We start from the raw sequence: 23,830 nt of genomic DNA, 5'->3' as shown, positions 1-23,830 counted from the left end.
GAAGGTGCCTCATTTACATTAAGCCAGCACATCAGCGAGAAGGAGTACACATATTAAAAAGTAAAGTTATTTTTATTCCACATACTTATAAATACTTGCAGATGTATAATAAAGCAGAATCAACAATAACAAGGTTCTGTGCGGCACACTTAAATGGTTTTGGCTTTGTCATGAAGACAAGTTTATTACAAGAAAGGCTGTTTTGCTGAAAGTTTTTGGAACTTTCTGTTGACTTGAATGGAGCAATGTTCCAAGTCGGGTAGCAAATCAAAGAACGTGAAAGGTCGAACTCCGGATGAATAGAAATGTCTCGGCAGAGTTTATACTTGTGTTTATCAGGAAGTCGTAGCAGAAAAGTAGAGAAATAAAATCAGCGTTTGCTCGGTTAAAATTCTTGAAACAAAAAAAGAAGTCTTGTATGCGTCGATTTGTTGTCCTCGGGTATACCTTCTGACCACCCTTCCGAGATGGCTGGGATTCGTTGACTTTTTCACTCGTACTCGGATGGAATAGGACATTTCATCATCTCACACTGATCTGGGGCCCTTTGCCTCAGTCTCCTGGCCACCGTTTGATCCATAATGTAATTTTGTGTTGTTTGTTATCATTCTTTGTTCATGGGATGTTTTTTTACCCCCCCACCCCTCCAACCTTTTATTTTTCTTATTTCAGCCCCAACCTTTTCTTTTTTTTATTTCACCCCCAACCTTTTCTTTTTCCAACTTCACCCCTCCCCAACCTTTAGTTTTTGTAATTTCACTCCCAAACACTTTTTCTTTTTCTAATTTCACCCCCCCACCCCCACCAACCTTTTTTCTTTTTCTAATTTCACCCCCAACCTTTTCTTTTTCTAATTTCACCCCCCCCCCCACCAACCTTTTTCTTTTTCTAATTTCACCCCCAACCTTTTCTTTTTCTAATTTCACCCCCCCCCCCTCCACCCATTTCTTTTTCTGATCTCACTCTCCCTAACCTAATCTTTTCTTTTTCTGATCTCACCCCACAACCTTTTCTTTTTCTAATTCCACCCCTCCAACCTTTTCTTTTTCTAATTTCACCCCCCTTTTCTTTTTTCTAAATTTGCCCCCCAACCTTTTCTTTTTCGAATTTAACCCCCTTTTCTTTTTCTAATTTCACCCCCTCTCCAACCATTTCTTTTTCTGATCTCATCCCCCCAACCTTTTCTTTTTCTAATTTCACCCCCTTTTCTTTTTCTAATTTCACCCCCTTTTCTTTTTCTAAATTTATCCCCCCAACCTTTTCTTTTTCTAATTTCACCCCCCTTTTCTTTTTCTAATTTCACCCCTCCAACCTTTTCTTTTTCTAATTTCACCCCCCTTTTCTTTTTATAATTTCACCCCCTTTTCTTTTTCTAAATGTACCCCCCAACCTTTTCTTTTTCTAATTTCACCCCCCTTTCTTTTTCTAATTTCACCCCACCTCCAACCATTTCTTTTTCTGATCTCACCCCCAACCATTTCTTTTTCTGATCTCACCCCCCAAACCTTTTCTTTTTCTGATCTCACCCCCCAACCTTTTCTTTTTCTGATCTCACCCCCACCCCAAACCTTTTCTTTTTCTGATCTCACTCTCCCTAACCCAACCTTTTCTTTTTCTAATTTACCCCCCCCCCTTTTCTTTTTCTAATTTCACCCCCTCCAACCATTTCTTTTTCTGATCTCACCCCCCCACAACCTTTTCTTTTTCTAATTTCACCCCTCCAACCTTTTCTTTTTCTAATTTCACCCCCTCCCTTTTCTTTTTCTAATTTCACCCCCCTCCCTTTTCTTTTTCTAATTTCACCCCCCTTTTCTTTTTCTAATTTCACCCCCTTTTCTTTTTCTAAATTTACACCCCCAACCTTTTCTTTTTCTAAATTTACCCCCCAACCTTTTCTTTTTCTAAATTTACCCCCCCAACCTTTTCTTTTTCTAAATTTACCCCCCCCCCAACTTTTTCTTTTTCTAATTTTACCTCCTCCCCAACCTTTTCTTTTAAAATTTACCCCTTCCCCAACCTTTTCTTTTTCTAATTTCACCCCCCCTTTTCTTTTTTAATTTCACCCCCCCACCTTTTCTTCCTCTTATCCGTGGTACGTAGATGACCCAGAGGTTGTGCGTGAAATACCATTTTGACAGGTTTTTATTTCAGTCGTGGTTTGTGATAATGGGTTCCAGTATGTCATGACACGAGACAAAAATGATTTTCACCTGTTTAAGAAACACAGTAGCCACTTGTAGTACCTTTGAAGATATATGAAGGTAACGGTGCAATAATTTGATTAACTATTTTCCAGACATCCACTCTGACCATTGAAGAATTCCATTCGAAACTTCAGGAAGCGACAAATTTCCCACTGAGACCTTTCGTCATCCCATTCCTAAAGGTGAATCACAATTAGTTCATCATTTTCCCATCACGTAATTTTTGAGGTTGTTTTATTTTTTTTCTTTCAAGGTATAATTTGAAATGTTTTGCTTAAAGCGTTTGTTGCGTCCATGAAACCTAATGGGTTTTTTTTTGTTCCTTTTTTTGTTTTTTTCCAAGAAAAAGTTTGCTTGACCCTGAACAGATTGTTATGCTGACGCGTCAGCATAGTTTTTTTGAATTCCTTCTGTTTAATTTGTCATCTCATTTTTCTCACTGTGAAAATATCTTGGGGAAGAAATTTGCAACACCTCCATGTCGTTGCTTTTAGATATTTATTCATGATAATGTCATTTCTGTAAGCACCTCACCCATAAATTCTGTTTCCCATTGTATTGAAGGAATATTGTATTGGAAATGGAAGTTCTTTTTGAGAAACCTTGGTGAAAACCACACTTTGAATCTATAACACTGAAATGTCATACATTGGTTTTGACATATTGTGTGCACCTGCAAAACCACTCCTGGATCTCCTCTGTGCAAATGGAAAAGCACTGGGCCTGGAAATTTGCAGAGTAAGAACAGTGGGCAGGCACATTGCGGCCCAGAGCGTGGCGCCATCTGGCTTTGCGTTCCTGGTGCCTGCCTTGTAACTGCCTACTCAGAACAGCAATGGCTTGTGTGTGATGATGGGTTCCAGAAACCTTTTGCTTTTATCCCCTCGTGTGGAGTCAATCGGAGGGAGTGTCAACTGAGCTTGCGTGCACAAGCACAGCTATTTTGACTTGCCTGTGCCGACCACATGCATGGCGGACGGTGAAAGGCCTAGAATTTTGGCCGGGGCTTAAATGGCCTACCTACGGCCACGTGGCATACATGTGGCTTCTCAGAATCGCTCTCATCAAAAGTTTGTGTGTTTTTCCTCGATGCCCGTGCTTCTCCTGCGAGCCCTGGCGTGACTTGAGGCAGATGTGGGCCCGGGCCTTGCTGTCATTAACCACCTTAACCCTGCCAGGCCCATATGGCCGGTCACCAAGCATGGAAGTCATTATGGCGATTAAGCTTGTCGCCTGTGCGATAGAAAGAAAAACATCTTCGGGAGCGCTGGAAAACTGTATGGTTGTTTCTGCTGGCAAATGTGTTTCTGTGGTCAACAAAGACAGGCTGGCATTATAGAGAAGTCAGTCCAATCTACCATCACACTTCTCACATTCCACAGGCCATGTGTGCATTCCATCTGTTTCCACAGAATGAAATGGCCAAAAGGGAAAGGGAGGTTATAACCCACAATGTGTCTGTGCAATGTGTTGTATTTTTGGTAAGTTTGTATTCTACTGATTGGAGTTTACTGCCGTGGTGGAAATTTTGCTTAGATTAGATTCCCCAAGGAAAGTTCCCATGTTGGATTGCCAAGTCATTGGCTTTTCTTTTTCTTTCTTTGCTTACTTATTTCTCGCTCAATTGCGGATTTCATTACCACCACCCTTCATGTCATACCTGCGTTGTGCTTGCATGAGCTCGTTTCCAGTCTGCTTGATCATGGAGGTGAGGTAGGGGTGGGGGGAGATGATTGCTTGCATGGGATGGGGTTGTGGTTGTGGTGGGGGTGGGGGGGCTGATCAAAGATGAAATGACAGCATTTGTATATAATGTTAGGGAAAGGGAATTGTTGAGAATATGTCACAAGATGCAGCGTCATACACAAAAAGCAAGCATCCCTTTGTTGGTAATCGACATGTGTTCCTCTCCATTTATCGTCACAGCACGGAGAGATGAAGTTGCAGGTTGATAATTGATCTCTCATTAGTAAACGCCTATGAAGAGTGCACTTTATTTCAATCCCCGAGCGTAGAATATCCGTTGGAAACACTTATTGGTCATACCTGTGTGCCAATAGGAAAGGACTTTTGTAACGATGCAAACTGCGCCAATCGGCAAACCCGATGCTTCAGACGGTTAATTATCAAAACAAAAGTAACCAATAACTTCTCGAACTCTTTACTCTTACATTATTCCACTATATGTTTTGTTTGCCGCATGCACAAGCTGTGGTCTTCAGGGTTTCTACCAGGGAGTGAAGGACAAGGGTGGGGAGGGGAAGGTGGATATGGCACTGAAATCTATTGTCAGAAAAGAAAAATTACAATGAAACCTGAAAGCATTTCTTGATTTAAGTCTTAAATAATGGCTTGTCGATATGGAAGTAAGAAGTGCGTGCAACACACACAACTTTGCTTCAGATGCACGTACTACACGTGATCGTCGAAATCCGTGGACCGATGCAGTTGATGCAACTTTTGCACCATTGTTAGTTTTCCCAAAGTTTGATAAGTCCACACTAAATGGGAACTGTGGATGGGGGGTGGGGGTTGGGGTTGGGGGTTAGGGCACAATGATTTTCATCCCCATTGACATGATGGAACACAATACTGTGAGCAGAATACATTGAAGTATATTATGTCAACAAAACAAATCTTTAATTTACTACCCTGTACGTAACCTCGTAGATTATTACCCGACATCACTATTAACGACATTTTCACGTTGTTGGACATTTTGTTGCTGAGGTAGCTCAGGTACACAGGTGTCAAAGTACTAGCTTATACCTCCAGCCAGCATGACGATCGGTCAGTGGTGTGCAGCCGGTTGTGTGTTCACAAAACGTCGACTCGATGTGCCCACAATAAGGTCGGACTTGGACTGTGTCACGGGGACGTGTGTAGCACATAGTACCCGCACTCAACAGTGTCATGAGTCAGGACTTGCTGATGTTGCTTTATGTTTTTTTTTTCTGCTCATTTCTGGCATAACAAACTGTGCATTCTCGTTTGTCAATTTGTCTGTGTATGAAAACAGTATCATGTATCATGATCTTGCGTAAAAGGGTCTTCAATGCCTTCAATCCACACGTAAATCAGCCACGCAAATGATGAATTGATTTTGGTTAAATATACCTTGGAGGATCTTTAGTCAATCCCCTTTTAACACCATTGGGTAATGAATACAAATTGTATATAATCCAGATACCTGTCCTGCTTGTGAGACCGTGTACTCGCATAATGTTAGACTGCTTTTGCTATGGCGTAGGGATTTTGAAACGTGCTAAACCATTGATGCTCGTGGACGAAATGAACAGGACGTCGATTCAGGTATGCGAACCACCACGGGAAGCGAGGACAACCTGAAGTTTCTGGCATTAACCCGTTGTTTGTTTCAACAAAGAATTCACGTCCGAAACGTCAGCTTCTTGTTTCCCACTGCGGCTAGCATATCTCGATCGTCGTGTGGATTTCATCTGTTGTGTTGTTCTACCTGTCAGCCGATGCCCATTGGCAATGGCCTTCACCAGCAAAACTAGTTCTTCATTCTTCATTGATGCTCACTCATGCTTTGGGGGTGCCAGGGTTCCAAGTACATTTTTAATTATGCAACTGCTGGTTATATAGGATTTATCGACCACTGATTATTATTATTATGACGAGCAAATTGCCCATGCCCGCACGGGATTATAAACAAGGTGAGGATTGAGGTGGCAAAAATGCAAATGTTGTCATCTCTCATCAACCCGGCAAGCTGGAAGCAACAATTCACATTCATTGCCACACCTGACACACTTTAAATGCTCTAATGGTGGGGAGGTGCTCAATTTCAAACTGTTTGTTCGATATGTTTTGGGTCCATAATAAAACTTTGTGTTAGTGCTGAAGCCAGTGACCAATTGCAAATTAAAAGTTGGATATCTTTACCAAGTGATTCCACAACCCTCCTACTCCTCTCATCTCCAAATGCTAAATGACTGCTCACATCAAAATAAAAACTTGGTTGGACGATGGTGGATGGACCCAGATGCAAACTATGTGATTCGGTCTTTGTTTTATTTTTTTTTGTTTGTTTGTTTTTTCGCTTTATTTTTCATTCGATGAACCGCATTCTTCTGGTATGTTTTTGGGTTTTTTTTTATGAACATTCTTCACCATTGCACCAGCGGATGCACTGCCCTGGCCATGAATGCGTTCCTTGCCATAAGACTCTCGGGACAGCATTGCAGAATCCTGAGATGCTGACGTTTGCATTGTTGACATATAAAATTATGCCACTCTTCAACCAATCAAAATTAATTTATCATAAAAGCATTTTGAATTCAAGAAATAGCAGTTTCACCATTTTGGGAAGCCATATAGCTACATGCCAGCTTTTGCTTTCTTTGTTGATTTGAGCGAATTGTAAATTCTTTCTTTCTTTCTTTCTTTTGAGGCTATGTTTCCAACATTCTCACCAACATGCTGCAGCTTGGATGTGTACACAGCTGCTGTGCATTGTTGAACGAGATTTGTGGCTAAATGTATATCACTGACTGACACTGACAAGGTCTGAGTAGCTGTTTACTTCAACCCTTTGCTCTTGCTCGACTGCAGTCATCCAGAAGCTTGCAGCCTGAGAGGTTGCAGGTGGACTTTGACCTTTTGCCGAAACCTTTCCACGAACACTTTTGATCTCTTGTTTACTATTTGTGGAACCCTCAGCCATCTGGAACATGGCTGTGCGCACATGTTAAATATGAGCTGGCTGTCGGACTAACATTTGTTTTGCATTTGGATATTTATTTTTCCCTTCTGCAAAACTCTCTTCTTTAATCCAGGACATTGCGATTTGAGATGGCATGGTGAATGGTTGTTCCGGTCATGGCAATATGTTTAAAAGCAAAATAAAAAGAGCAGCATTTTCACTTGCAATCTTTTCATTTATATTGAAAAGAGTTTGTCATTGGGTGATCCCTTTTGGTGTGTGAAAAAAAAAATGTGTATCTGTATAATTCTGCTGGAAAAGGAGTGTCCCTGACTGTATTATCATGGTTTTGCCACGAGTTTTTATTCGTATTATTTATATTATACGTGTTTACATAAATTCTCCTTTTCCCAAACCCCAGGCGAATCTGCCTTTGCTGCAAAGAGAGCTCCTGCATTGTGCGCGCCTTGCAAAAGTGTCTCCGGCCCAGTATCTTACTCAGCATCAGCACCTGCTACTTGATGCCGGTGCCCCCGGGTTATTGCCCCCTGCACACCACGGTGGACCTGTTCCTGCTGGCCCGGCTGGTCCTCCTCATGGTCCACCATCCCCTCCGTACGACTCTGCGGAGATGCTCCTTGATGTCGGCGAGAATGGAAAGCGTCGTACACCTGATCGGTATTGCTGACTCTATAAATTTTTCATATAGCTTGCTTGTACATTTTTTTTTCCCCACGTGTAAGGTTTGTGCAATTCCAAGTATAAGTCACAAAGAATAACGTACATTTAGTTGTTGGGTTTTTAGGTCATCTCTTCGAGCATGACCTAATAATATAGGTGTCGATGTCCTTCGATTTGTCCGTCCTTCCGTTCACAATGAAGTTGAAGCGGGAGATCTGGTCATTAGTGATCCTGATAGAGGTCGATGAGACGTACACGATGGTATGACTTTCAAGGTCACCGAAGGTCAAGGTCAAGGTCACGAGGCCTTTGAAGTTGCGAAAATGACGATTTTCAAATTCTATCTCCTCCGCCATTTCTCAAGCGATCTTGAATTTGATTGTAGCAAATGAATGTATGGGACAATATCTAAATTTGGTCAGGCCGGATTTTCGATATTCACATTCGTTTTCGTGTCACGTGACTTCAAAGTTGGCAAAAAAATGCGAAAATGACGATTTTCAAAATCTATCTCCTACATTTCTCAAGCGATCTTGAATTTGATTGTGGCATATGAATGTATGGGACAATATCTAAATTTGGTCAGGACGGATTTTCGAATTTCACTTTCGTTTTGCGTCACGTGACTTCAAAGTTTGCAAAACTGCCCTACCTTCAGGAGGCTATATATTCTCTACTGGGCATGCTAAAAGTTAGTGAATAGTGTTATTGCATAGCAGCTGACCTTGTATATTTATACATTTTCCACCGAAGGTGCAAAAGTTTTAAAACCCGAAATGTAAACGTCAGCATTTATTTTCAAAATACAATTTCGTGCGTGTGCCAAAATGCCGAGTCATCTTTAACCAAACTGCGCAGTAGAACTGTGCAGTAGTCTTCAGTCATAACTGAACATTGAGAACTTGTGGTATTATAGAGATGACCGTCACCCCCACACGGGGGTAATTTTTTCTTTTTCTTTTTCTTTGAAATATGCTGGTCTATTCATGCATTTCCTTCATGTTTCAAGCTTTTATATCAAAGTGTGCAGACTTAAAAAAAAACAAAAAACTGGCAATTAATGAATGATTATAAAGTTTGAGAATGGGTAAAAAGAGTATTCTCCTGAAAAAATTAGGAAATGCAAAGCCCGGTTGCGTCCACTTTGTATTCAGGCTTTTTTTCTTCCGTGTGCTAAACATGACGAAAACGGCTTGAAAAAAAATTGACTTTAGATGACCTTGACCTTTTGACCTCAAAGCAATAGGCTTCAGTGACCAAAATGCAAACCCTGCTCAAATTTCGAGTCAATCAGATGGAAATAGATGATTTTATGTGACCTTGACCTTTGACCTTTTGATCTGAAAAAAAGAAAGAAAAATGTTTGCTTCTACCATTTTATTGGTGAACCGATTCAGTAACCCAAAATGCAAATTCTTTAAATATTAGATCAATTGGATGAAAATTGACTGTTTTATGTGATTGACCTCTTGATCAATTACTAATTTGCCTTCTCGTATGGTTAAAAAGTTATGGCCTGGACACACACACACACACACACACACACACACACACACACACACACACACACACACACACACACACACACACACACGTACATATTTACACACAAACACATGATTGCAAAACCCCGTCTCCCAGGCAAACAAAACAAATAAATAAATAAGATCTGTTTTAATGGCATCAAGAAACTCACCCATCACTGCTGGAAAGGATGAATGATACTTGTTTGGCTGATGCATCAAAAAGGATTGAGCAATTCTGTTGTCAAACAAGCACTCCAAAGTAACCTTATAAAATGCTTTGCTTTCCACAAAATAGGCCCCGCATAATATAGTCCACACCGTCGGTTTGTAATGTACTGATCTTTGCTCTACCTCTGGCCTAATTGCTACCTCGTCCCAGGGTATTCAGCACCAACTCTTTTGGCCCTCGTTTGGACATTCCAGCACCTAGTCTACCCTGTTAATTATCAGAGTTGGTTCAAATATGCTTTGATCGTGATGCTTGCTAATCTATCGCAGAAAGTAGTAAAGGCCGTTTGGCCCATCATGCTCCAGCACTCCGACTTATGGAGGACGTGCAATCGTATCCTTTCCATCAAGCAGACAATTTATCCATAGACTGGAACATAATAGCCTACTCCTTTTGAAGATATATCCCGGTGCATGTAACATCTACCCTTGTACAAACGGAATGCAGATGGGACGGCTGGTTTAAAGGTCCCGTCCAAAATAATTAATACAACGTGTACCCCCTCTTTATTTCTTTATTTGTGGTCTTTTCGAAACATTTTTTTCTTTGCATCATACTGAGTTATTTCCATCAAATACATTTTATGCTGTATGCCACAAATGAAAGCCAATTAAGGTAACAATCATAATGGCTGGAGCTTCTGCTTGAACTTTAAGAACAAAATTCAATGATTATTGCTTCATCATCTCTCGATTATTATCCTGAGGGGGAAAAAATAAAGGTTACTGGTCACAAATGTCATTTTGCTTGTGGATCGTTTAATTGTTCTACTGAGTGTTCACCAAAAAGTTGAGGTTGACTGATTGCAAGATTGCCATGTGTAGTTTGTTGAGGCTTTTAATTTTATTTCACAAAGCTCGTGAAACCTGGATCATTAGTGTGTGCTTTGAGGCATTTCACACATTGTCTTTCACCCAAATCTTATCAGCATGAGGGAAAATGGTAATGATCGAGACTCCATGGTGCCAGCCAGCAAGCGGACGTGTACCGTCAGTCCGGGACAACGCTTCAACCCCAGCCAGGCTGCAAACGGCCTTGGGCCAAGTCACCATGCTCCCGCACCGACCATGCCTCTGGCCCCTCCGCTGCCACCACCTTTGCCAACCTCCTCAGGCAGCCAACCATCCTATTATCCCACGCATGGGCCCCGCCCTGAAGGTCTTGGCGCTCTGGCAAGACCGCACTCGCACTCGCATGCGTCTGCACATTACCGGGACTCTCATCTCAGGGAGCGGCATCGCTCACTCGGTGAGGAGTAGAAACAGGTTTCCATCATTGTGATTTGATCATAGAATTATGTCACATTTATTCGGACATTATGATTTCTAGCAGAACCAGAGAGTTGGTGTCAAAGCCACCCAATGCTCGCCTTTTTATACATTTATCGTTTTTAAAAGACTAGTCTTATAATATTTTTTATAAAGCATTGCAGTGAAGTCTGATCCAAATAATTTTAAAGCAATATATGTATTTGTATCTTGTAATCAGTAAAAAATAGTGTGGTAGATAAAAACATTAGAAAGGAAATAACTTGCACCAAAAACTGTAACATTTTCACGCTCACGCTCACGCCGGGGGTATCGCTATAGCTCTCTGTTCTTAAAACAGGCGAGCTAAAAAGGAAGAAAGCTGCATACTAGAATGTACTAAATTTGAATGCTTGTGTGTTTTAATACTGTCTGAGGCTTAAAGCATTCAACAAAGAGCCATCCTTGTGTAATTTTCATTTTCTAATACAGTGATTGTCTTGCATAACCTGAACTTCCTTTTCCCCAAAGAGTTTCTGCAGCTACTACAGTTATCAGGTGCTGCTACCACTCTGCCACATACTAAACACTAACATTTGCCTCTCACCAAGTAGATAGGATGATGTAACGGTGGTTTGCATAATTTATCTGATTGCAAGGATGACCATTTTTGCCTCTTGAAAATGGCTTGGAAAAGGCAATAGAATATTTTATGAAGGCAATGGTGTCTTGTCCATTTTCTGAGATGAATGCTTCCTTCTTTGTGCTAACTACAGTTAGGTGTGTGTGTGTGTGTGTGTGTGTGTGTGTGTGTGTGTGTGTGTGTGTGTGTGTGTGTGTGTGTGTGTGTGTGTGTGTGTGTGTGTGTGTGTGTGTGTGTGTGTGTGTGTGTGTGTGTGTGTGTGTGTGTGTGTGTGTGTGTTGGGAAGAGTGCTCTTTGCCACTCCCCTTCTCATTTAAACTTTTTTTTCCGCCCAATTTGATTATGTAAGCCACATCCACAGCTGTCTTAATTGACAATCTTCTTGTAACAGAAGGGGCCATTTCCATAACTTGAATCGCATTTTATTAAAGTTTGATTATGATGAATTAGGGAAGCATTTATTTGTTTGTTGTTGTTATTTTGTTGGTTTTTTGTTTTTTTATCCTTCAGTATCATGACATTTGAAAGTTCGGTATGTACTAATAATTGATGAGGATGGCGTGCAAAAAAATAGTACGAGTCGTTAAAATGTGCCGTTTCGTGCTGGATTGCAAGGAGAATGTGGGATGTGTTCAAATTCCTGTTTTGACGAGGACTCGTTGGTCCTCTTGCAGCAAATTTGCATGATTGAGATCTCCATTAAATAATTATGATTGTGTGAACCAGGATCATGAAGTACAGGATATGGAGGGAAAGGGTAAACTACACAATATTGAATGAATGTGAAAGAGTGGATGTGTCCTGAATATCAAGTTGATATGAATTAAAATGAAAAAAAAAAATGAAAAAAAATGGTGCCAATTATCAGAAATTGTAGTCAAGCCTTTTTCCCGTTTATTTATTTATTTTTTTATTGTTTGGTGCAACAAGAAAGCTTATTTATCCACCACAAGTGTGTGCGCAATGCCTAAATGTGAGTGCCTCGTGTTGGGGTATTCCCTGATTATTTCGGCTGACTCCTGGTTCGAAGGATTGTATCAATTCGTTGCGGTTGGAGGAGAGGAGGCAAAGACTGAAAATTCCACCATTACTTTGCAAATATTTCTTGCAATAATGGCTGAATACCCCTCCTACCCAACCCCACCCTTATTTCCTCCCTCATTTTATTTAACTCTATTTAGCATCTCACATTGCATCTGCAGTAATGTTGGCTTTTTTTTTTCCTGTGTGGAAGAGTAAGGTTGAACAGACAGTGGGGTAGCGGGGCAACAACATGGCATGACCAGCAATGGAAGGAACAGAGAGGAAAATAAAACGGAGAGGAGAGGAAAGGAAGGGAGGAAGCTCTGAAACGAGCAAGTAAGAGGGTTGGGTTAGGGAGGGTTAATGGGGGATGATAATGTGAATCATGGATCAGGATGGTGGATGACATGAGATGGTGTTTTACTGCCTGCTTGAAGCCATGGATGGAAGAGTGTGAAAGAACGGCCAATGGAAGGCGGTCCCATAGATGGGAGAAGTGAGTAACAAAGGAGTTGAGGTGTGCAATTCGTCTGGATGTTGGAAGTTTAACCAGAATGGTGTTACTGGAAGAACGTGCGCATCCTGCAATTGCTCGGGAGCATCTGGGGATTGAGAGCAAATAGCGCAATATCGGAGAAGAGGTGGTACAAAAAGACCACCGACCTGCCTGCAATGTGAAAGCAACGGACATTGTGCTTTCACCTCATTGTGGGAGATTCCAATAATGTTGAGTGCTTTGTATTCCATAGAATCCAGTGGAGACAGATGTGTTGCTGTAGCTCCAGCCCATAGGGGAGAGCAATACTCCATTAAGCTGTTGATAAAGGCCTTGTAGAGTGAGTCACTTTGATTTTCCATGGAAAGACATGGATTGATGGAGAATGCCCAGTCTGTGGCTGGCTTTGGAGACCAGATTATCCAGGGTTGAGAACATGATCCATTTCGCGTCAGGTCAGTTATGGGAGCATGTGCCAGAGCAGTGTGTCGCTGCATCCACTTTCTGCCGGTACTCTAGGGGCCTCCATCTGGCCATCCCCAAGGCAGATGCCGGGCCCATCCCCATCTCCTTGAGATGATGATCAACCTGCTGCAACCACGAGGCACGTTGTTGGCCCATTGCTTCCTCCACTCACGAGGCTCCCTCGCTGAGAGAATCTGGTGAACAGGATCAGCATCAGGAAAACGAGCTTGCGGACAATGCGAATAACAAATCTCATTTGAGTCTCTCTCAACAACCACTTGTTGGACATAAAGTCTGACCAGCAATTGCCAAGGATTTTCTGAAGAGACCTGGTACCAAAGGAATGAAGTCTCCATCTCAGATCCTTGGTCACAATCCAAGTCTCACATCCATAGAGCAAGACTGGAAGCCCCAAGGACCTGAAGACATGTACTTTCGTCCTCCCGCACAGGTACCGGCAGCACCACACCCCATTATCCAGTGAATCCATGACTCCCCAGGTCCGACCAAGACGTCGATTGACCTCTGACTCAAAGCCGGCGGAGACATCAATATCACTGCCAAGGTAAGTGAATCTCTCCGTGACCTCAACATCCTCACCACAAACAAGTACAGACAAGATAGCAGCATCCAAGATGTCATTGAAAACCTGGATCTTCGTTTAGACCCAGGAAACCCATAATCCGAGCTGCTCCAACTTATCATTCAGCACCTCCAAGACCCCCAAAAAGTTATCCAGAGTCTCTGCAAAGATGACTGCATCATCTGCAAAATCAAGGCCAGAGATCTTGACATTCCCAAATTATGCACTGCAGCTTGATCTGTTCCACATCCTCCACCAGAATCCAGTCAATACAAGTGCTGAAAAGTGTGGGAGCCAGTACACACCCCTGACGAACTCCAGTAACTTCAAATAAAGTGGAGGTGGTATCACCATATCTCACACCACCCACAAAACCAGAATAACTTTCAGATGGATGGCACCTCAGCACCACCCTGACACACTGCCGCAATCAAACCCTGGAAGGTTACTCCTTGTTTTTCCTCCTATCATCAAAGAGTTATGGTCCTGAAGGCTTGGCCCCAATTCCTTCATCCAGTGAGCTACCCTGTGAAGGGCAGCTCCACAGAAGGTACTCCCATGGAGTGGGTTTTCATTTTTAGATCCTCGTGGAGGATCTCTAAGTCTTCCTCACGTTGTTGTTCTTCATCTTCTTCTTGTGGACTTTTTTGTTTCACAGCCTACAGTTTTCATTGAAACTTCCTGAAACTTGGCGTAGATATGTAAAAATTCCCTGCGTAGACAGTAACCATCTCCGATTTTGAAAATTCCTCCGAGAAAAAAAGTTATGACGTCAAAATATCTCCGCGAATGGAAATCGCCTAAAAATTATCTCCGAAACTCGGCAAGGTTTTTGAATTCTGGTTGCAGGAATCGAACGGGGCATGAGCAGAGATGAATTACCGCACATATGATGCATCACGATGACGTCATATCAATTTTTATGACGTCATTCCTATTTTTTTGACATTTTTTTTGTTTCATAACCCAGAGTTTTCATCGGATCTTCGTGACACTTGCCATGTATATGCAGAAAGCGCACGCGCAGGCAGTAACCATCTCCGATTTTGGAAATTCTTCCGAGAAAAAAAGTTATGACATCAAAATATCTCCACTAATGGAAATCACCTAAAATTTTATCTCCGAAACTAGACAAGCTTTTTGAATTCTGTTTGTGCGAATCGAACAGGGCATTAGCAGAGATGAATTACCGCACATATGATACATCACTATGATGTCATATCAATTTTTATGACGTCATTCCTATTTTTTTGACATTTTTTGTTTCACAACCCAGAGTTTTCATCGGATCTTCGTGAAACTTGCCATGTGTATGCAGAAAGCCCACGCGCAGGCAGTAACCATCTCCGATTTTGGAAATTCTTCCGAGAAAAAAAGTTATGACGTCAAAATATCTCCACTAATGGAAATCGCCTAAAATTTTATCTCCGAAACCAGGCAAGCTGTTTGAATTTTGTTTGCGGGAATCAAGCCGGGCATTAGCACAGATAATTTAATGCAAACCTGATACATCACAATGACGTCATATTCGTTTTTATGATGTCATCATTAAGAGGACGAGGATCTTCACTCATTTGAGCTTGTTCTTTGTGTTTTTAGTATGTTTTGTCGGGTGAAAGGTTTTACGGTAGCCGTAGTGCAAATCCTGCCACGAACCTCCTTAAAAAAATACATAAAGTAACACAACTGCTGGAGGACGTCTACAGACACAGTTGGGCACTAGAATTGAATGGCTGTTGGCTCACAAGGAGCTCCTCTGCCCTTTGACAGGTTTTGTTTTTAATCTTGCTGGGTGTCCATACCCAAACACCCTCCTCACCAGAAAACCTGGTGGGGGAGACATTTTTGTCACCGACAACCCGACCATGGAACAGGTTGGTACAGGTTCGTAATGACTTACATGGTACCTGTAGCAAGACACAGATCTAATCTGGCCTGACCTGACATCCATTTATCATCGAAGCATATAGTCACCGAGGGGTCTATTAGCACAGAGAGCTCCAGGCAAGATGGTCTTTTTCCATATGTGGATCCTGAAACGGAATTTATATCAATGCGTTCACTTGACATTGATTTTCCACAAGAAACAGCCAAATGAGGTCGAACTTGGTGGAACAAGAAAACCCACTCCGTGGGAATACCTCCTGTGCAGCTTTCCTTCGCAGGGCAGCTCACCGGATGACGGGATTGGGGCAAAGCCTTCGGGACCCCCAATCTTTGATGATAGGAGGGAAACCAATGGGTAATATTCCCAGGTCAGATTGCGGGAGAGTGTGTCGGAGTGGTGCTGAGGTGTCGTCCACCAGACGGCGGTCTCCTTGGGTTAACCTGAGGCGGTCCCTTCGGGTGGGTGCCTGGAATGTCCTATTCCTAAGAGAGGATGATCACCGGTCTCTGTTATCATCTGAGCTCAAGCGTTTGGACATCGGTATTGCAGCTCTCTCTGAGGTTCGGAGACCGGATTGCGGCGAGATAATGGCGGGTGGTTACACCAACTATTTATTGGTCTGGTCGCTTTGATTGTAACCATGCCCAAGGAGTTGCTGTAGCTGTGTCCAATAATCTGACTCCAATGATAATTGAGGTAACACCGGTCAACGAGCGTATTATGAGACAAAGGATTCATCACTCCTTGGGTGTCATTTCCCTGGTTTCTGTTTATGCTCCGACTGAGGCGAGTGATCTCACCGTGAAGGATGCAGTCTACGCCACACTCGATCTGTGGTTGATCAGTGCCCCAGACGAGATACACTTCTAGTCTTGAGGGATTTCAATGCATCGACTGGAACTGATAGGGATGGTTATGAGATGTGTGTTGGTCCCCATGGGTCAGGAACTGTGAACCAGAATAGCAATAAGTTCCTTGACTTTGCAAGAAGTCATGGACTTAGGGTGGCTGGTTCATGGTTTCAGCGCTCACAAGCTCATTGCTGGACTTGGTATTCCAACGCTGGCGGTGTGGCAAAGGAGATTGACCATGTCCTCGTTGATGGTCGCTGGAGGGTGATCCATAATTGCAGGATCTACCCGAGTGCTCAGTTCCTCAATACTGACCACCGGCTTGTTGTAGCAACTCTTAAGTTGCACCTTAAATCCAGGAGAATGGTACCATCCCAGCCAAGGCTGAATGTTGGCAAGCTCAAGGATGAGAGGGTAGCTGAGGAGTTTGCGAACAAGCTGAGTGGAGATTTGGGGGGTCTGGGTGCTTTAGGGGTGCTGAAGAGTTGTGGAGTGCCTTCAAGACCACCGTCCTTGATGTTGCCGGTGGATGTCTTGGAACTCACCATAGGGCAAAGAAGTATTTTCTTTCTCAAGGGACACTGGATACCATTGACCAGAGTCGCAGGGCCAGGCTGCATGGCAGAGTTGAGTTGTTCAGGGAGCTGAGGCGTAAAACTGTACTTGCACTCAGGGTGGACAAGGAGGCCGACGTGCGAGGAATCTGTGAGTGGGTGGAGCATCATCTGTGGACAGGTGATTCTCGTCCTGCTTACAGGGAATTTGCACATTGCGTTCATCCAAGCCCATCCCTCGGTGCACTACAGTGAGAGCAGAGAGTGGTAGGCTCTTGCCAGAGGAGTCCGAAGTGAAGGCCCGCTGGGCCGGCTACTTTGAAAGGTTGTACCAGGCTGATCCACCAGCTGTCGAGTTGGATATCAGGGGTGATACAATAACTGTTGCTGACCCTCGGATCAACTGTGGTCCACCTTCGCTTGTGGAACACGGGCTGCGGTGAACCGGTTGAAACGGGGTAAAGCTCCAGGGATCTGTGGCATCCATGCGAACTTCTCAAGGCTGGTGGAAATGCTGCACTCGTGTCGTTGCATGCAGTTCTGTGCTCTGCCTGAACACAGGCATCATCCCAACTGACTGGAAGAGGGGGCTTGTTGTTCTTCTCTGGAAAGGGAAAGGTGATCGCCAAGACTGCAACAACTACTGAGTGGTGCTCTCAGTGCCGTGCAAGGTCTTTGCTCGGATAATTATTGATAGGGTTCGCCACCATCTGCTTGAGCACCAGCGTCCAGCGCAGTCAGGCTTTACACCAAAGAGGTCAGTGATTGAACGTATCCTTACTCTTTCGGTCCTCACCGAACGCAGACGAGAGTTTCGGCAGGGGCTGCTTGCAGCTTATGTTGATTTCTGTAAAGCGTTTGATCCAGGGAATCAGGATTCCATCTGGAGGATTCTTGGTCTTCGTGGGGTGCCACCAAAACTGATCGATCTGATTTCTGAACTCTACTCTGGTACTGAGAGTGCTGTGAGATGTGGTGATTCCATCTCTGACTTATTTCCAGTTGTCACTGGTTTTCAGGGGTGTGTACTGGCCCCCATGCTTTTCAGCACTTGTATGGACTGGATTCTTGGGAGGATGTCGGAGAGATAAAGCTGCGGTGCATCATTTGGGAATGTCAAGATCTCTGACGTTGATTTCACAGATGATGGAGTCATCTTTGCGGAGACTTTAGATATCCTTTTGGGGGCCCTCGAGGTGATGAATGAGGAGTCAGGGCCGTTGGGAGTATGGGTTTCCTAGGTCAAAACTAAGATCCAGGCTTTCAATGACATCTTGAATGTTGCTGTCCTGTCTGTGCCTGTTTGTAGTGAGGATGTTGATGTCATGGAGAGATTCACTTACCTTTGCAGTGATATTCATGTCTCTGCCGGCTGTGAGTCAGAAGTCAATAGACGTCTGGATCGGGCCTGGGGAGTCATGGATTCACTGGATAATGGGGTGTGGTGCTGCCGGTACCTGAGAGGGAGGATGAAAGTCCATGTCTTTAGGTCCTTGGTGCTTCCAGTCTTGCTCTATGGATGCGAGACTTGGACTCTGACCAAGGATCTGATATGGAGACTTAATTCCTTTGGTATCAGGTCTCTTTGGAGAATCATTGGCTATCACTGGTCGGACTTTCTGTCCACCGAGCGTTTGCTGAGAGCGAATGAAATGAGATTTGTTACCTGCATAGTATGTGTGCGTCAGCTGTGGCTGTACGGATATGTGGCTCGTTTTCCTGATGCTGATCCTGCTCACCAGATTCTCTCAGCGAGGGAGTCTCGTGAGTGGAGGAGGCCAATGGGTCGACCATGTTCCTCTTGGTTGCAGCAGGTTGATCAGCATCTAAAGGAGATGGGGATGGGCCAAACATCTGCCTGAGGGATGGCCAGACAGAGGCCCCTGGAGTACCGGCGGAAAGTGGACGCAGCGACGCGCTGCTCTGGCACATGCTCCCATACCTGACCTGACCTCCATCCTGGGTGGTGTATCCTGCTCCTTGGCCATCTGCCTGTGTCGACGTGCCCGTTCTGTGAGTGTCTCAAAGGGTGGGACATCTCAAAGAAAATGTTTTTGGCACCTCTCTGGGGCTCTGCATATGGCCTCTCTGCCATGGCCTCCACTCCTCTGGCAAAATGGTTCATGTTTGTTCCTTTTATAGTGCAATGTGCTTTCCATGTGCCTGTGTGCCCAAGTCCTCACCTGAAAACAGGAGTTTTACACAACAAATGTACTCCATTCTGTCTTTAAGTTTCCACTCACTGCCTTTTCAGTGAAAATTTAACAAGACAACTTACTCTGACATTTTCCCTGCTTCAAGTGTAATTTAAGCTGTCACAGTCCATGCTGTTCTTGCCACAATTTAGCTATCAACTTCCCCCCTCCTCTTCCCCCCAACCTTTCACATAACACTTCATTCAAATCAGAAGAGAGTGATGCAACTGCAGTCTGGTTGGCAGCGGGATGGTGTACTGAACGACAAAATGTGGGATCATTTGCAGAAAGGAAGAGAGGGTTTTCCAGAGCAATGGAGATGTCATTTATGTCACCAAAGAACAAGACTGGGTGTGAGACATTACCTTGGAGGACTCCAGCCTCCACTATGAGAGGGGAGGAGAGCGTTCTACTGACAGCAACACTTTGATTGTGTGAGTGGAGGAAATCAGAAATCCAGGAATGAAGGTGGCTTTGAATGCTACAAGCGGAGAGCTTGGCAAACAAAGCAGTTTGCCAGACTGTCGAAATACCTGAGATGTGTCCTCAGCCAGTCTTACCACCTATTTTGGATTGAGGACCTCCAACAATTGCTGATCGAAGAAGAATTGAGCCTCGTCCAGAGTTGTGACTCCAATGGAATCCAAACTTGTCAGCGATCAGACTGTTTGAAAACAGGAAAGATTTGTCATCAATCGAAGCAATGATTGATCCTATGAAGTTGCTTGTCATTGGAAGCAAACTCCATGGCCTATAGTTTGTTGGGTCTGTTTTTGCGCCCTGATTGTAGTTTAGAGCAATGTTTGCCGACTTCCATGCAGAGGAGAGCCAGCCAAAGGAGAAGCACAGACTGAATAGGGCAGACAAAACGTGGGAAGCAAGAACAGCAGAGCAGGATTTGAGAACATGGGCAATGATGCCATCAATCCCTGGCTCACAAGCATTCATTAGTTAACTTTTCATACCAATCACCTTGTGGCAATGCATCTTTCGTTATATAATATAAAATTATCATGTGTGCACACATGTGGCTTGTCTGTCTCTGTCTGTATTCGCACTTTAAACTGGAGCATTTAATCGGTTACATATTATATACCTCTGCTCAGTGAAGGTGGACGGAGGTTATGTTTTTACTGCTGTCTGTCTGTTTGTCTGTTTGTTACTTGTGAGAATCTAAGATTTTTTTCAAGTACATGGGTTAATTGCGTGCGTTATTCTGTGTTTGTCTGTCTGCCTGTATATTTGTTGGTCAATCTCCTACAGGTCACAATTTTTTTTTCACCAATCTTCACAAAACAGAAGAGCTGGTCATTAGCAAGAAGTCTATTGATTTTGAAGTGAAAAGGTCAACATCTACATGATATCTCAAAAAGTTGTGGACGGATTCAGGTTCAACTTTGTGGACATATTGGGTGCATCACATGAAAGAATTGATTCGATTTTGCTGAACATCCAAATCCAATCCAGATCTGTTAATTCTGTTTTTTTTAAGTGATTCTTCACCATTGAGAGATAGGGTTAAAACGATATATAGCAGGATATCTCAAAACGTTGTTGATGTGTTCGGATGAAACTTTGTGGATAGGTTGGGTGTGTGACGATGACGAGTTTATTCAATTTTGGTGAAGATCCGAATCCGGATCCAGGCGGAGGTATATGCTCTACCCAGTGTCCTTCCAGTTTAATCTGCAATCATACTTTAATATTTTTATTATTTTATCGGCTTGATGAAATCTCACTTATTTAATCTATTTATCTTTGAACTAGCTACTGTATATGTGGATGAGACTTGAGATTTAAAGTGTTGTAATGCTGTGGAGGAAAGCATACAGCATCTGAGCTCAAATTAATTTAATGGAAACAATATTATGACTGTCTTTTGGCCATTTGTGAATCTTTAGACCTTTGTTGTAGTGTGGCTGTTGTGTTTAAGTACCCTGCCCAAATTTTGTCATTTATACATATCAGGTAACAATATATTTATTACTTGTATAAGTATGGCAGATCGTTTGAACACTTTCCCATCCCCCTCCCACCCCACCCCTTTGCCCAACACACCAACATTCTGCAAGCTGCATCCATTCCTTTCTTTCAGCCATAAGTTACATACATTCCCTCCCCACCTCCTATCTCAACCTTTCCCTTCTCTCACTGCCATTTTCTCATCCCCCTGCACTCCTTATTTTACTCTAATTGTCCTTGCTTCTTATTTCAGAATTTTAATTTTCTGAATGCAATCACCACTGCTTACATAATAGATAGATAACCCAAAGTCTACCTTTTGGGGGGGGGTGGGGGAGAGTGGTGGGTGGTGGTTATTAAGAGGGCTCATGTTTGACAGTTGAAATTTTTTTGAAGTGTTCACAAAACGAGTTCTACTCGCCCAACAATGAATGCAGGCCCTCGATGGCAGACATGAGATCAGAGCCATCTATCTGGATATGTATCATGCTTTTGATGCAGTCTGACATCCTGCCTTACTCTCCAAACTCACTGCTTATGGCATCCAAGGCTAACTCCACACATGACAAACTGACTTCCTCGACTCCCACAGCCAATGTGTGGCTCTAAATGGAATCCTTTAATCTCCTCTCCCTGTTTGAGCTGGACCCAGTCCTCTTCCTCATCTTCATAAAAGATCTCTGACTCGAGAAAATCCCATTTATCGATTTGCTGATGACTGCACCCTCTGCCGTGACATCTCTCATCCTTCAGCCAGGCATGTTGCAACTGTTTTCCTCACTTCAGACCTTCACAAAATCACAAGCTGGTCAAGCACTTCGAATGTCTTTCCATGCTGACAAGTTCTCCATCTATGTGTATGTATATGAATATGTATATGAATATGTATATGTCTATGTATATGTGTGTATATATATATATATATATATATATATATATATATATATATATATGTATACACACACACACACACACATACACACACCATCTGGCAAACCCTCCCCTCTATTGTCTTAACAAGTTGTTTTGTTCCTCTTGAGGAGGTTCAGTCGTTGAACCTCCTGGGTCATCATCAGCCATGATCTTTCTTGGGCAAACCATATTTCAAAGTTTGCCTCCAAAGTTATCTGCCAACTGGGAATCCTCCGTCTTACAAAGTCCTTTCTTGGCACACCTGAACTCCTATCCACTGACAAGTCCTTCATCTGCAGCTTGATGGAGTACTGCTCTCCCCTCTGGGCTGGCTCCCCTGCCTCACATCTTGCTTAGCTTGACACTGTGGAAACCAATGCCTTCAAAATGATTTAAATCTTTTGTGATGAAGCTGAGGCCTATAGGCCAATCACTCCCATCGTAGACAGGTCGGTGGTCTCTGTCTTCTTCCGTTTCCTTTCTGGTCTTGCACCCTCTGCTCTTTCCGTGCTTTGTCCCCCATCCCCCCCCCCCCCAGATTTCTGCAGGGCACACAGAGTCCACCATCAACCCCCTTGTGGTGAAACTACCTAAATCCAGGATCACTACTCGCCTCCACTCATTTGTTTGTCTTTTCTCCCACTTGTGGATCCAACTTCCACATTTGTTTCAATCTTATTCTTCCCGCCAGGTCTTCAAGACAGCTGTACACCACCATATAAGATTGTCCCCATTCCAAGACCATGATCTTTTCAACCTCCCCCCCCCCAACCTCCCTCCCTCCACGTGATGCCCTCCTCATTCCAAATTTCCAGTTTCCCCTCCTCCTGTGAGTACTTCTGTATCCATCTTGTCCACCCATGTGACTTCCTGTTTCCATTTCTCCCCACATACACAATTTGTCCAAGTCTCCCTCCACTGTATCTTGGCCTTCAACTCAGCTGGTGTCCCCCCACCCATCTCAACTGCTGCTTTTGTCCTGTTGCATCCTGATCCATTCAGTGTACTAGCTACTTCTTAAGTCTTGACGATGTATGCAAAAATAGATCCAACAAAGAATGTGTAAAAACTTCTTAATTTTTTTTCCTTGAAGAGTTCCAATGGGTCAATTTTGGAAGGTATTTTGTATTTTTTTTCTTTTTTTTTTTTGGAGGGGGGAGGAGTACTGTATTCAATTTTAATTCATCTCTTCCTGGCTATTGGAACATCATACATTGATTTTTAGGTTAGAGTCCCTGGGTTTTATAATCATAAAAAGTTTAATATCTTTCTACTGTGGGCAACAAAACTGCACCGTGATTGCATTATTTAAAGGGTTCCCAACTTGGAGATGGCGATAACATTAAAACAATGGGGTTGCAAAGCAGCATTGTAGGGTGTTTTTTTTTGTTGTTGTTGTTGTTGTTGTTGTTGTTGTTGTTGTCTCACGATGGTAAAAGGGACACCATTGTTATTTCGTGCAACATCTTCAAATTCTTCCATTTGGTAATTATTGTGCACAACACCATCACCTGTGGAAACAGACCTCTTCCAAGTGACGTTGCTACTAAAAATACTGAGCCAGCTATGTGCCAAATCAACGTTCTCCCTCCCACCCCATTGCTCGTTTCTGAAGTGTCGTATACCATTGCTTCCATCGCTTGAGTGGTTGTGTTGCAATGCTAAAACTACGGTGTCACGGTGATCGAGGTCGGTAAATAAA

At 43.2% G+C, this 23,830-nt stretch overlaps 1 protein-coding gene across 15 annotated transcripts in view; it reads left to right on the top strand.

The window, feature by feature from the left end:
- The window catches only part of LOC147023252 (protein CBFA2T1-like), a 251,142-nt gene that overhangs the window by 154,151 nt on the left and 73,161 nt on the right, over nt 1-23,830 (top strand). For 14 of the 15 annotated variants that reach the window (XM_085888482.1, XM_085888477.1, XM_085888483.1 and 11 more), the window contains 3 exons: nt 2,297-2,386; nt 7,295-7,551; nt 10,238-10,557. In XM_085888482.1, the coding sequence (XP_085744608.1) occupies nt 2,297-2,386; nt 7,295-7,551; nt 10,238-10,557 (667 nt within the window). The remainder of the gene's footprint in view (nt 1-2,296; nt 2,387-7,294; nt 7,552-10,237; nt 10,558-23,830) is intronic. The other variant, XM_085888485.1, reaches the window with a different exon arrangement.

The sequence above is a fragment of the Eptatretus burgeri genome, chromosome 7, assembly GCF_056783735.1.
Source record: "Eptatretus burgeri isolate ZD-2024b chromosome 7, Ebu_testis_v1, whole genome shotgun sequence".
NCBI classification, from domain to species: domain Eukaryota; kingdom Metazoa; phylum Chordata; class Myxini; order Myxiniformes; family Myxinidae; genus Eptatretus; species Eptatretus burgeri.
This window is presented reverse-complemented; position numbering and strand designations above follow the sequence as displayed.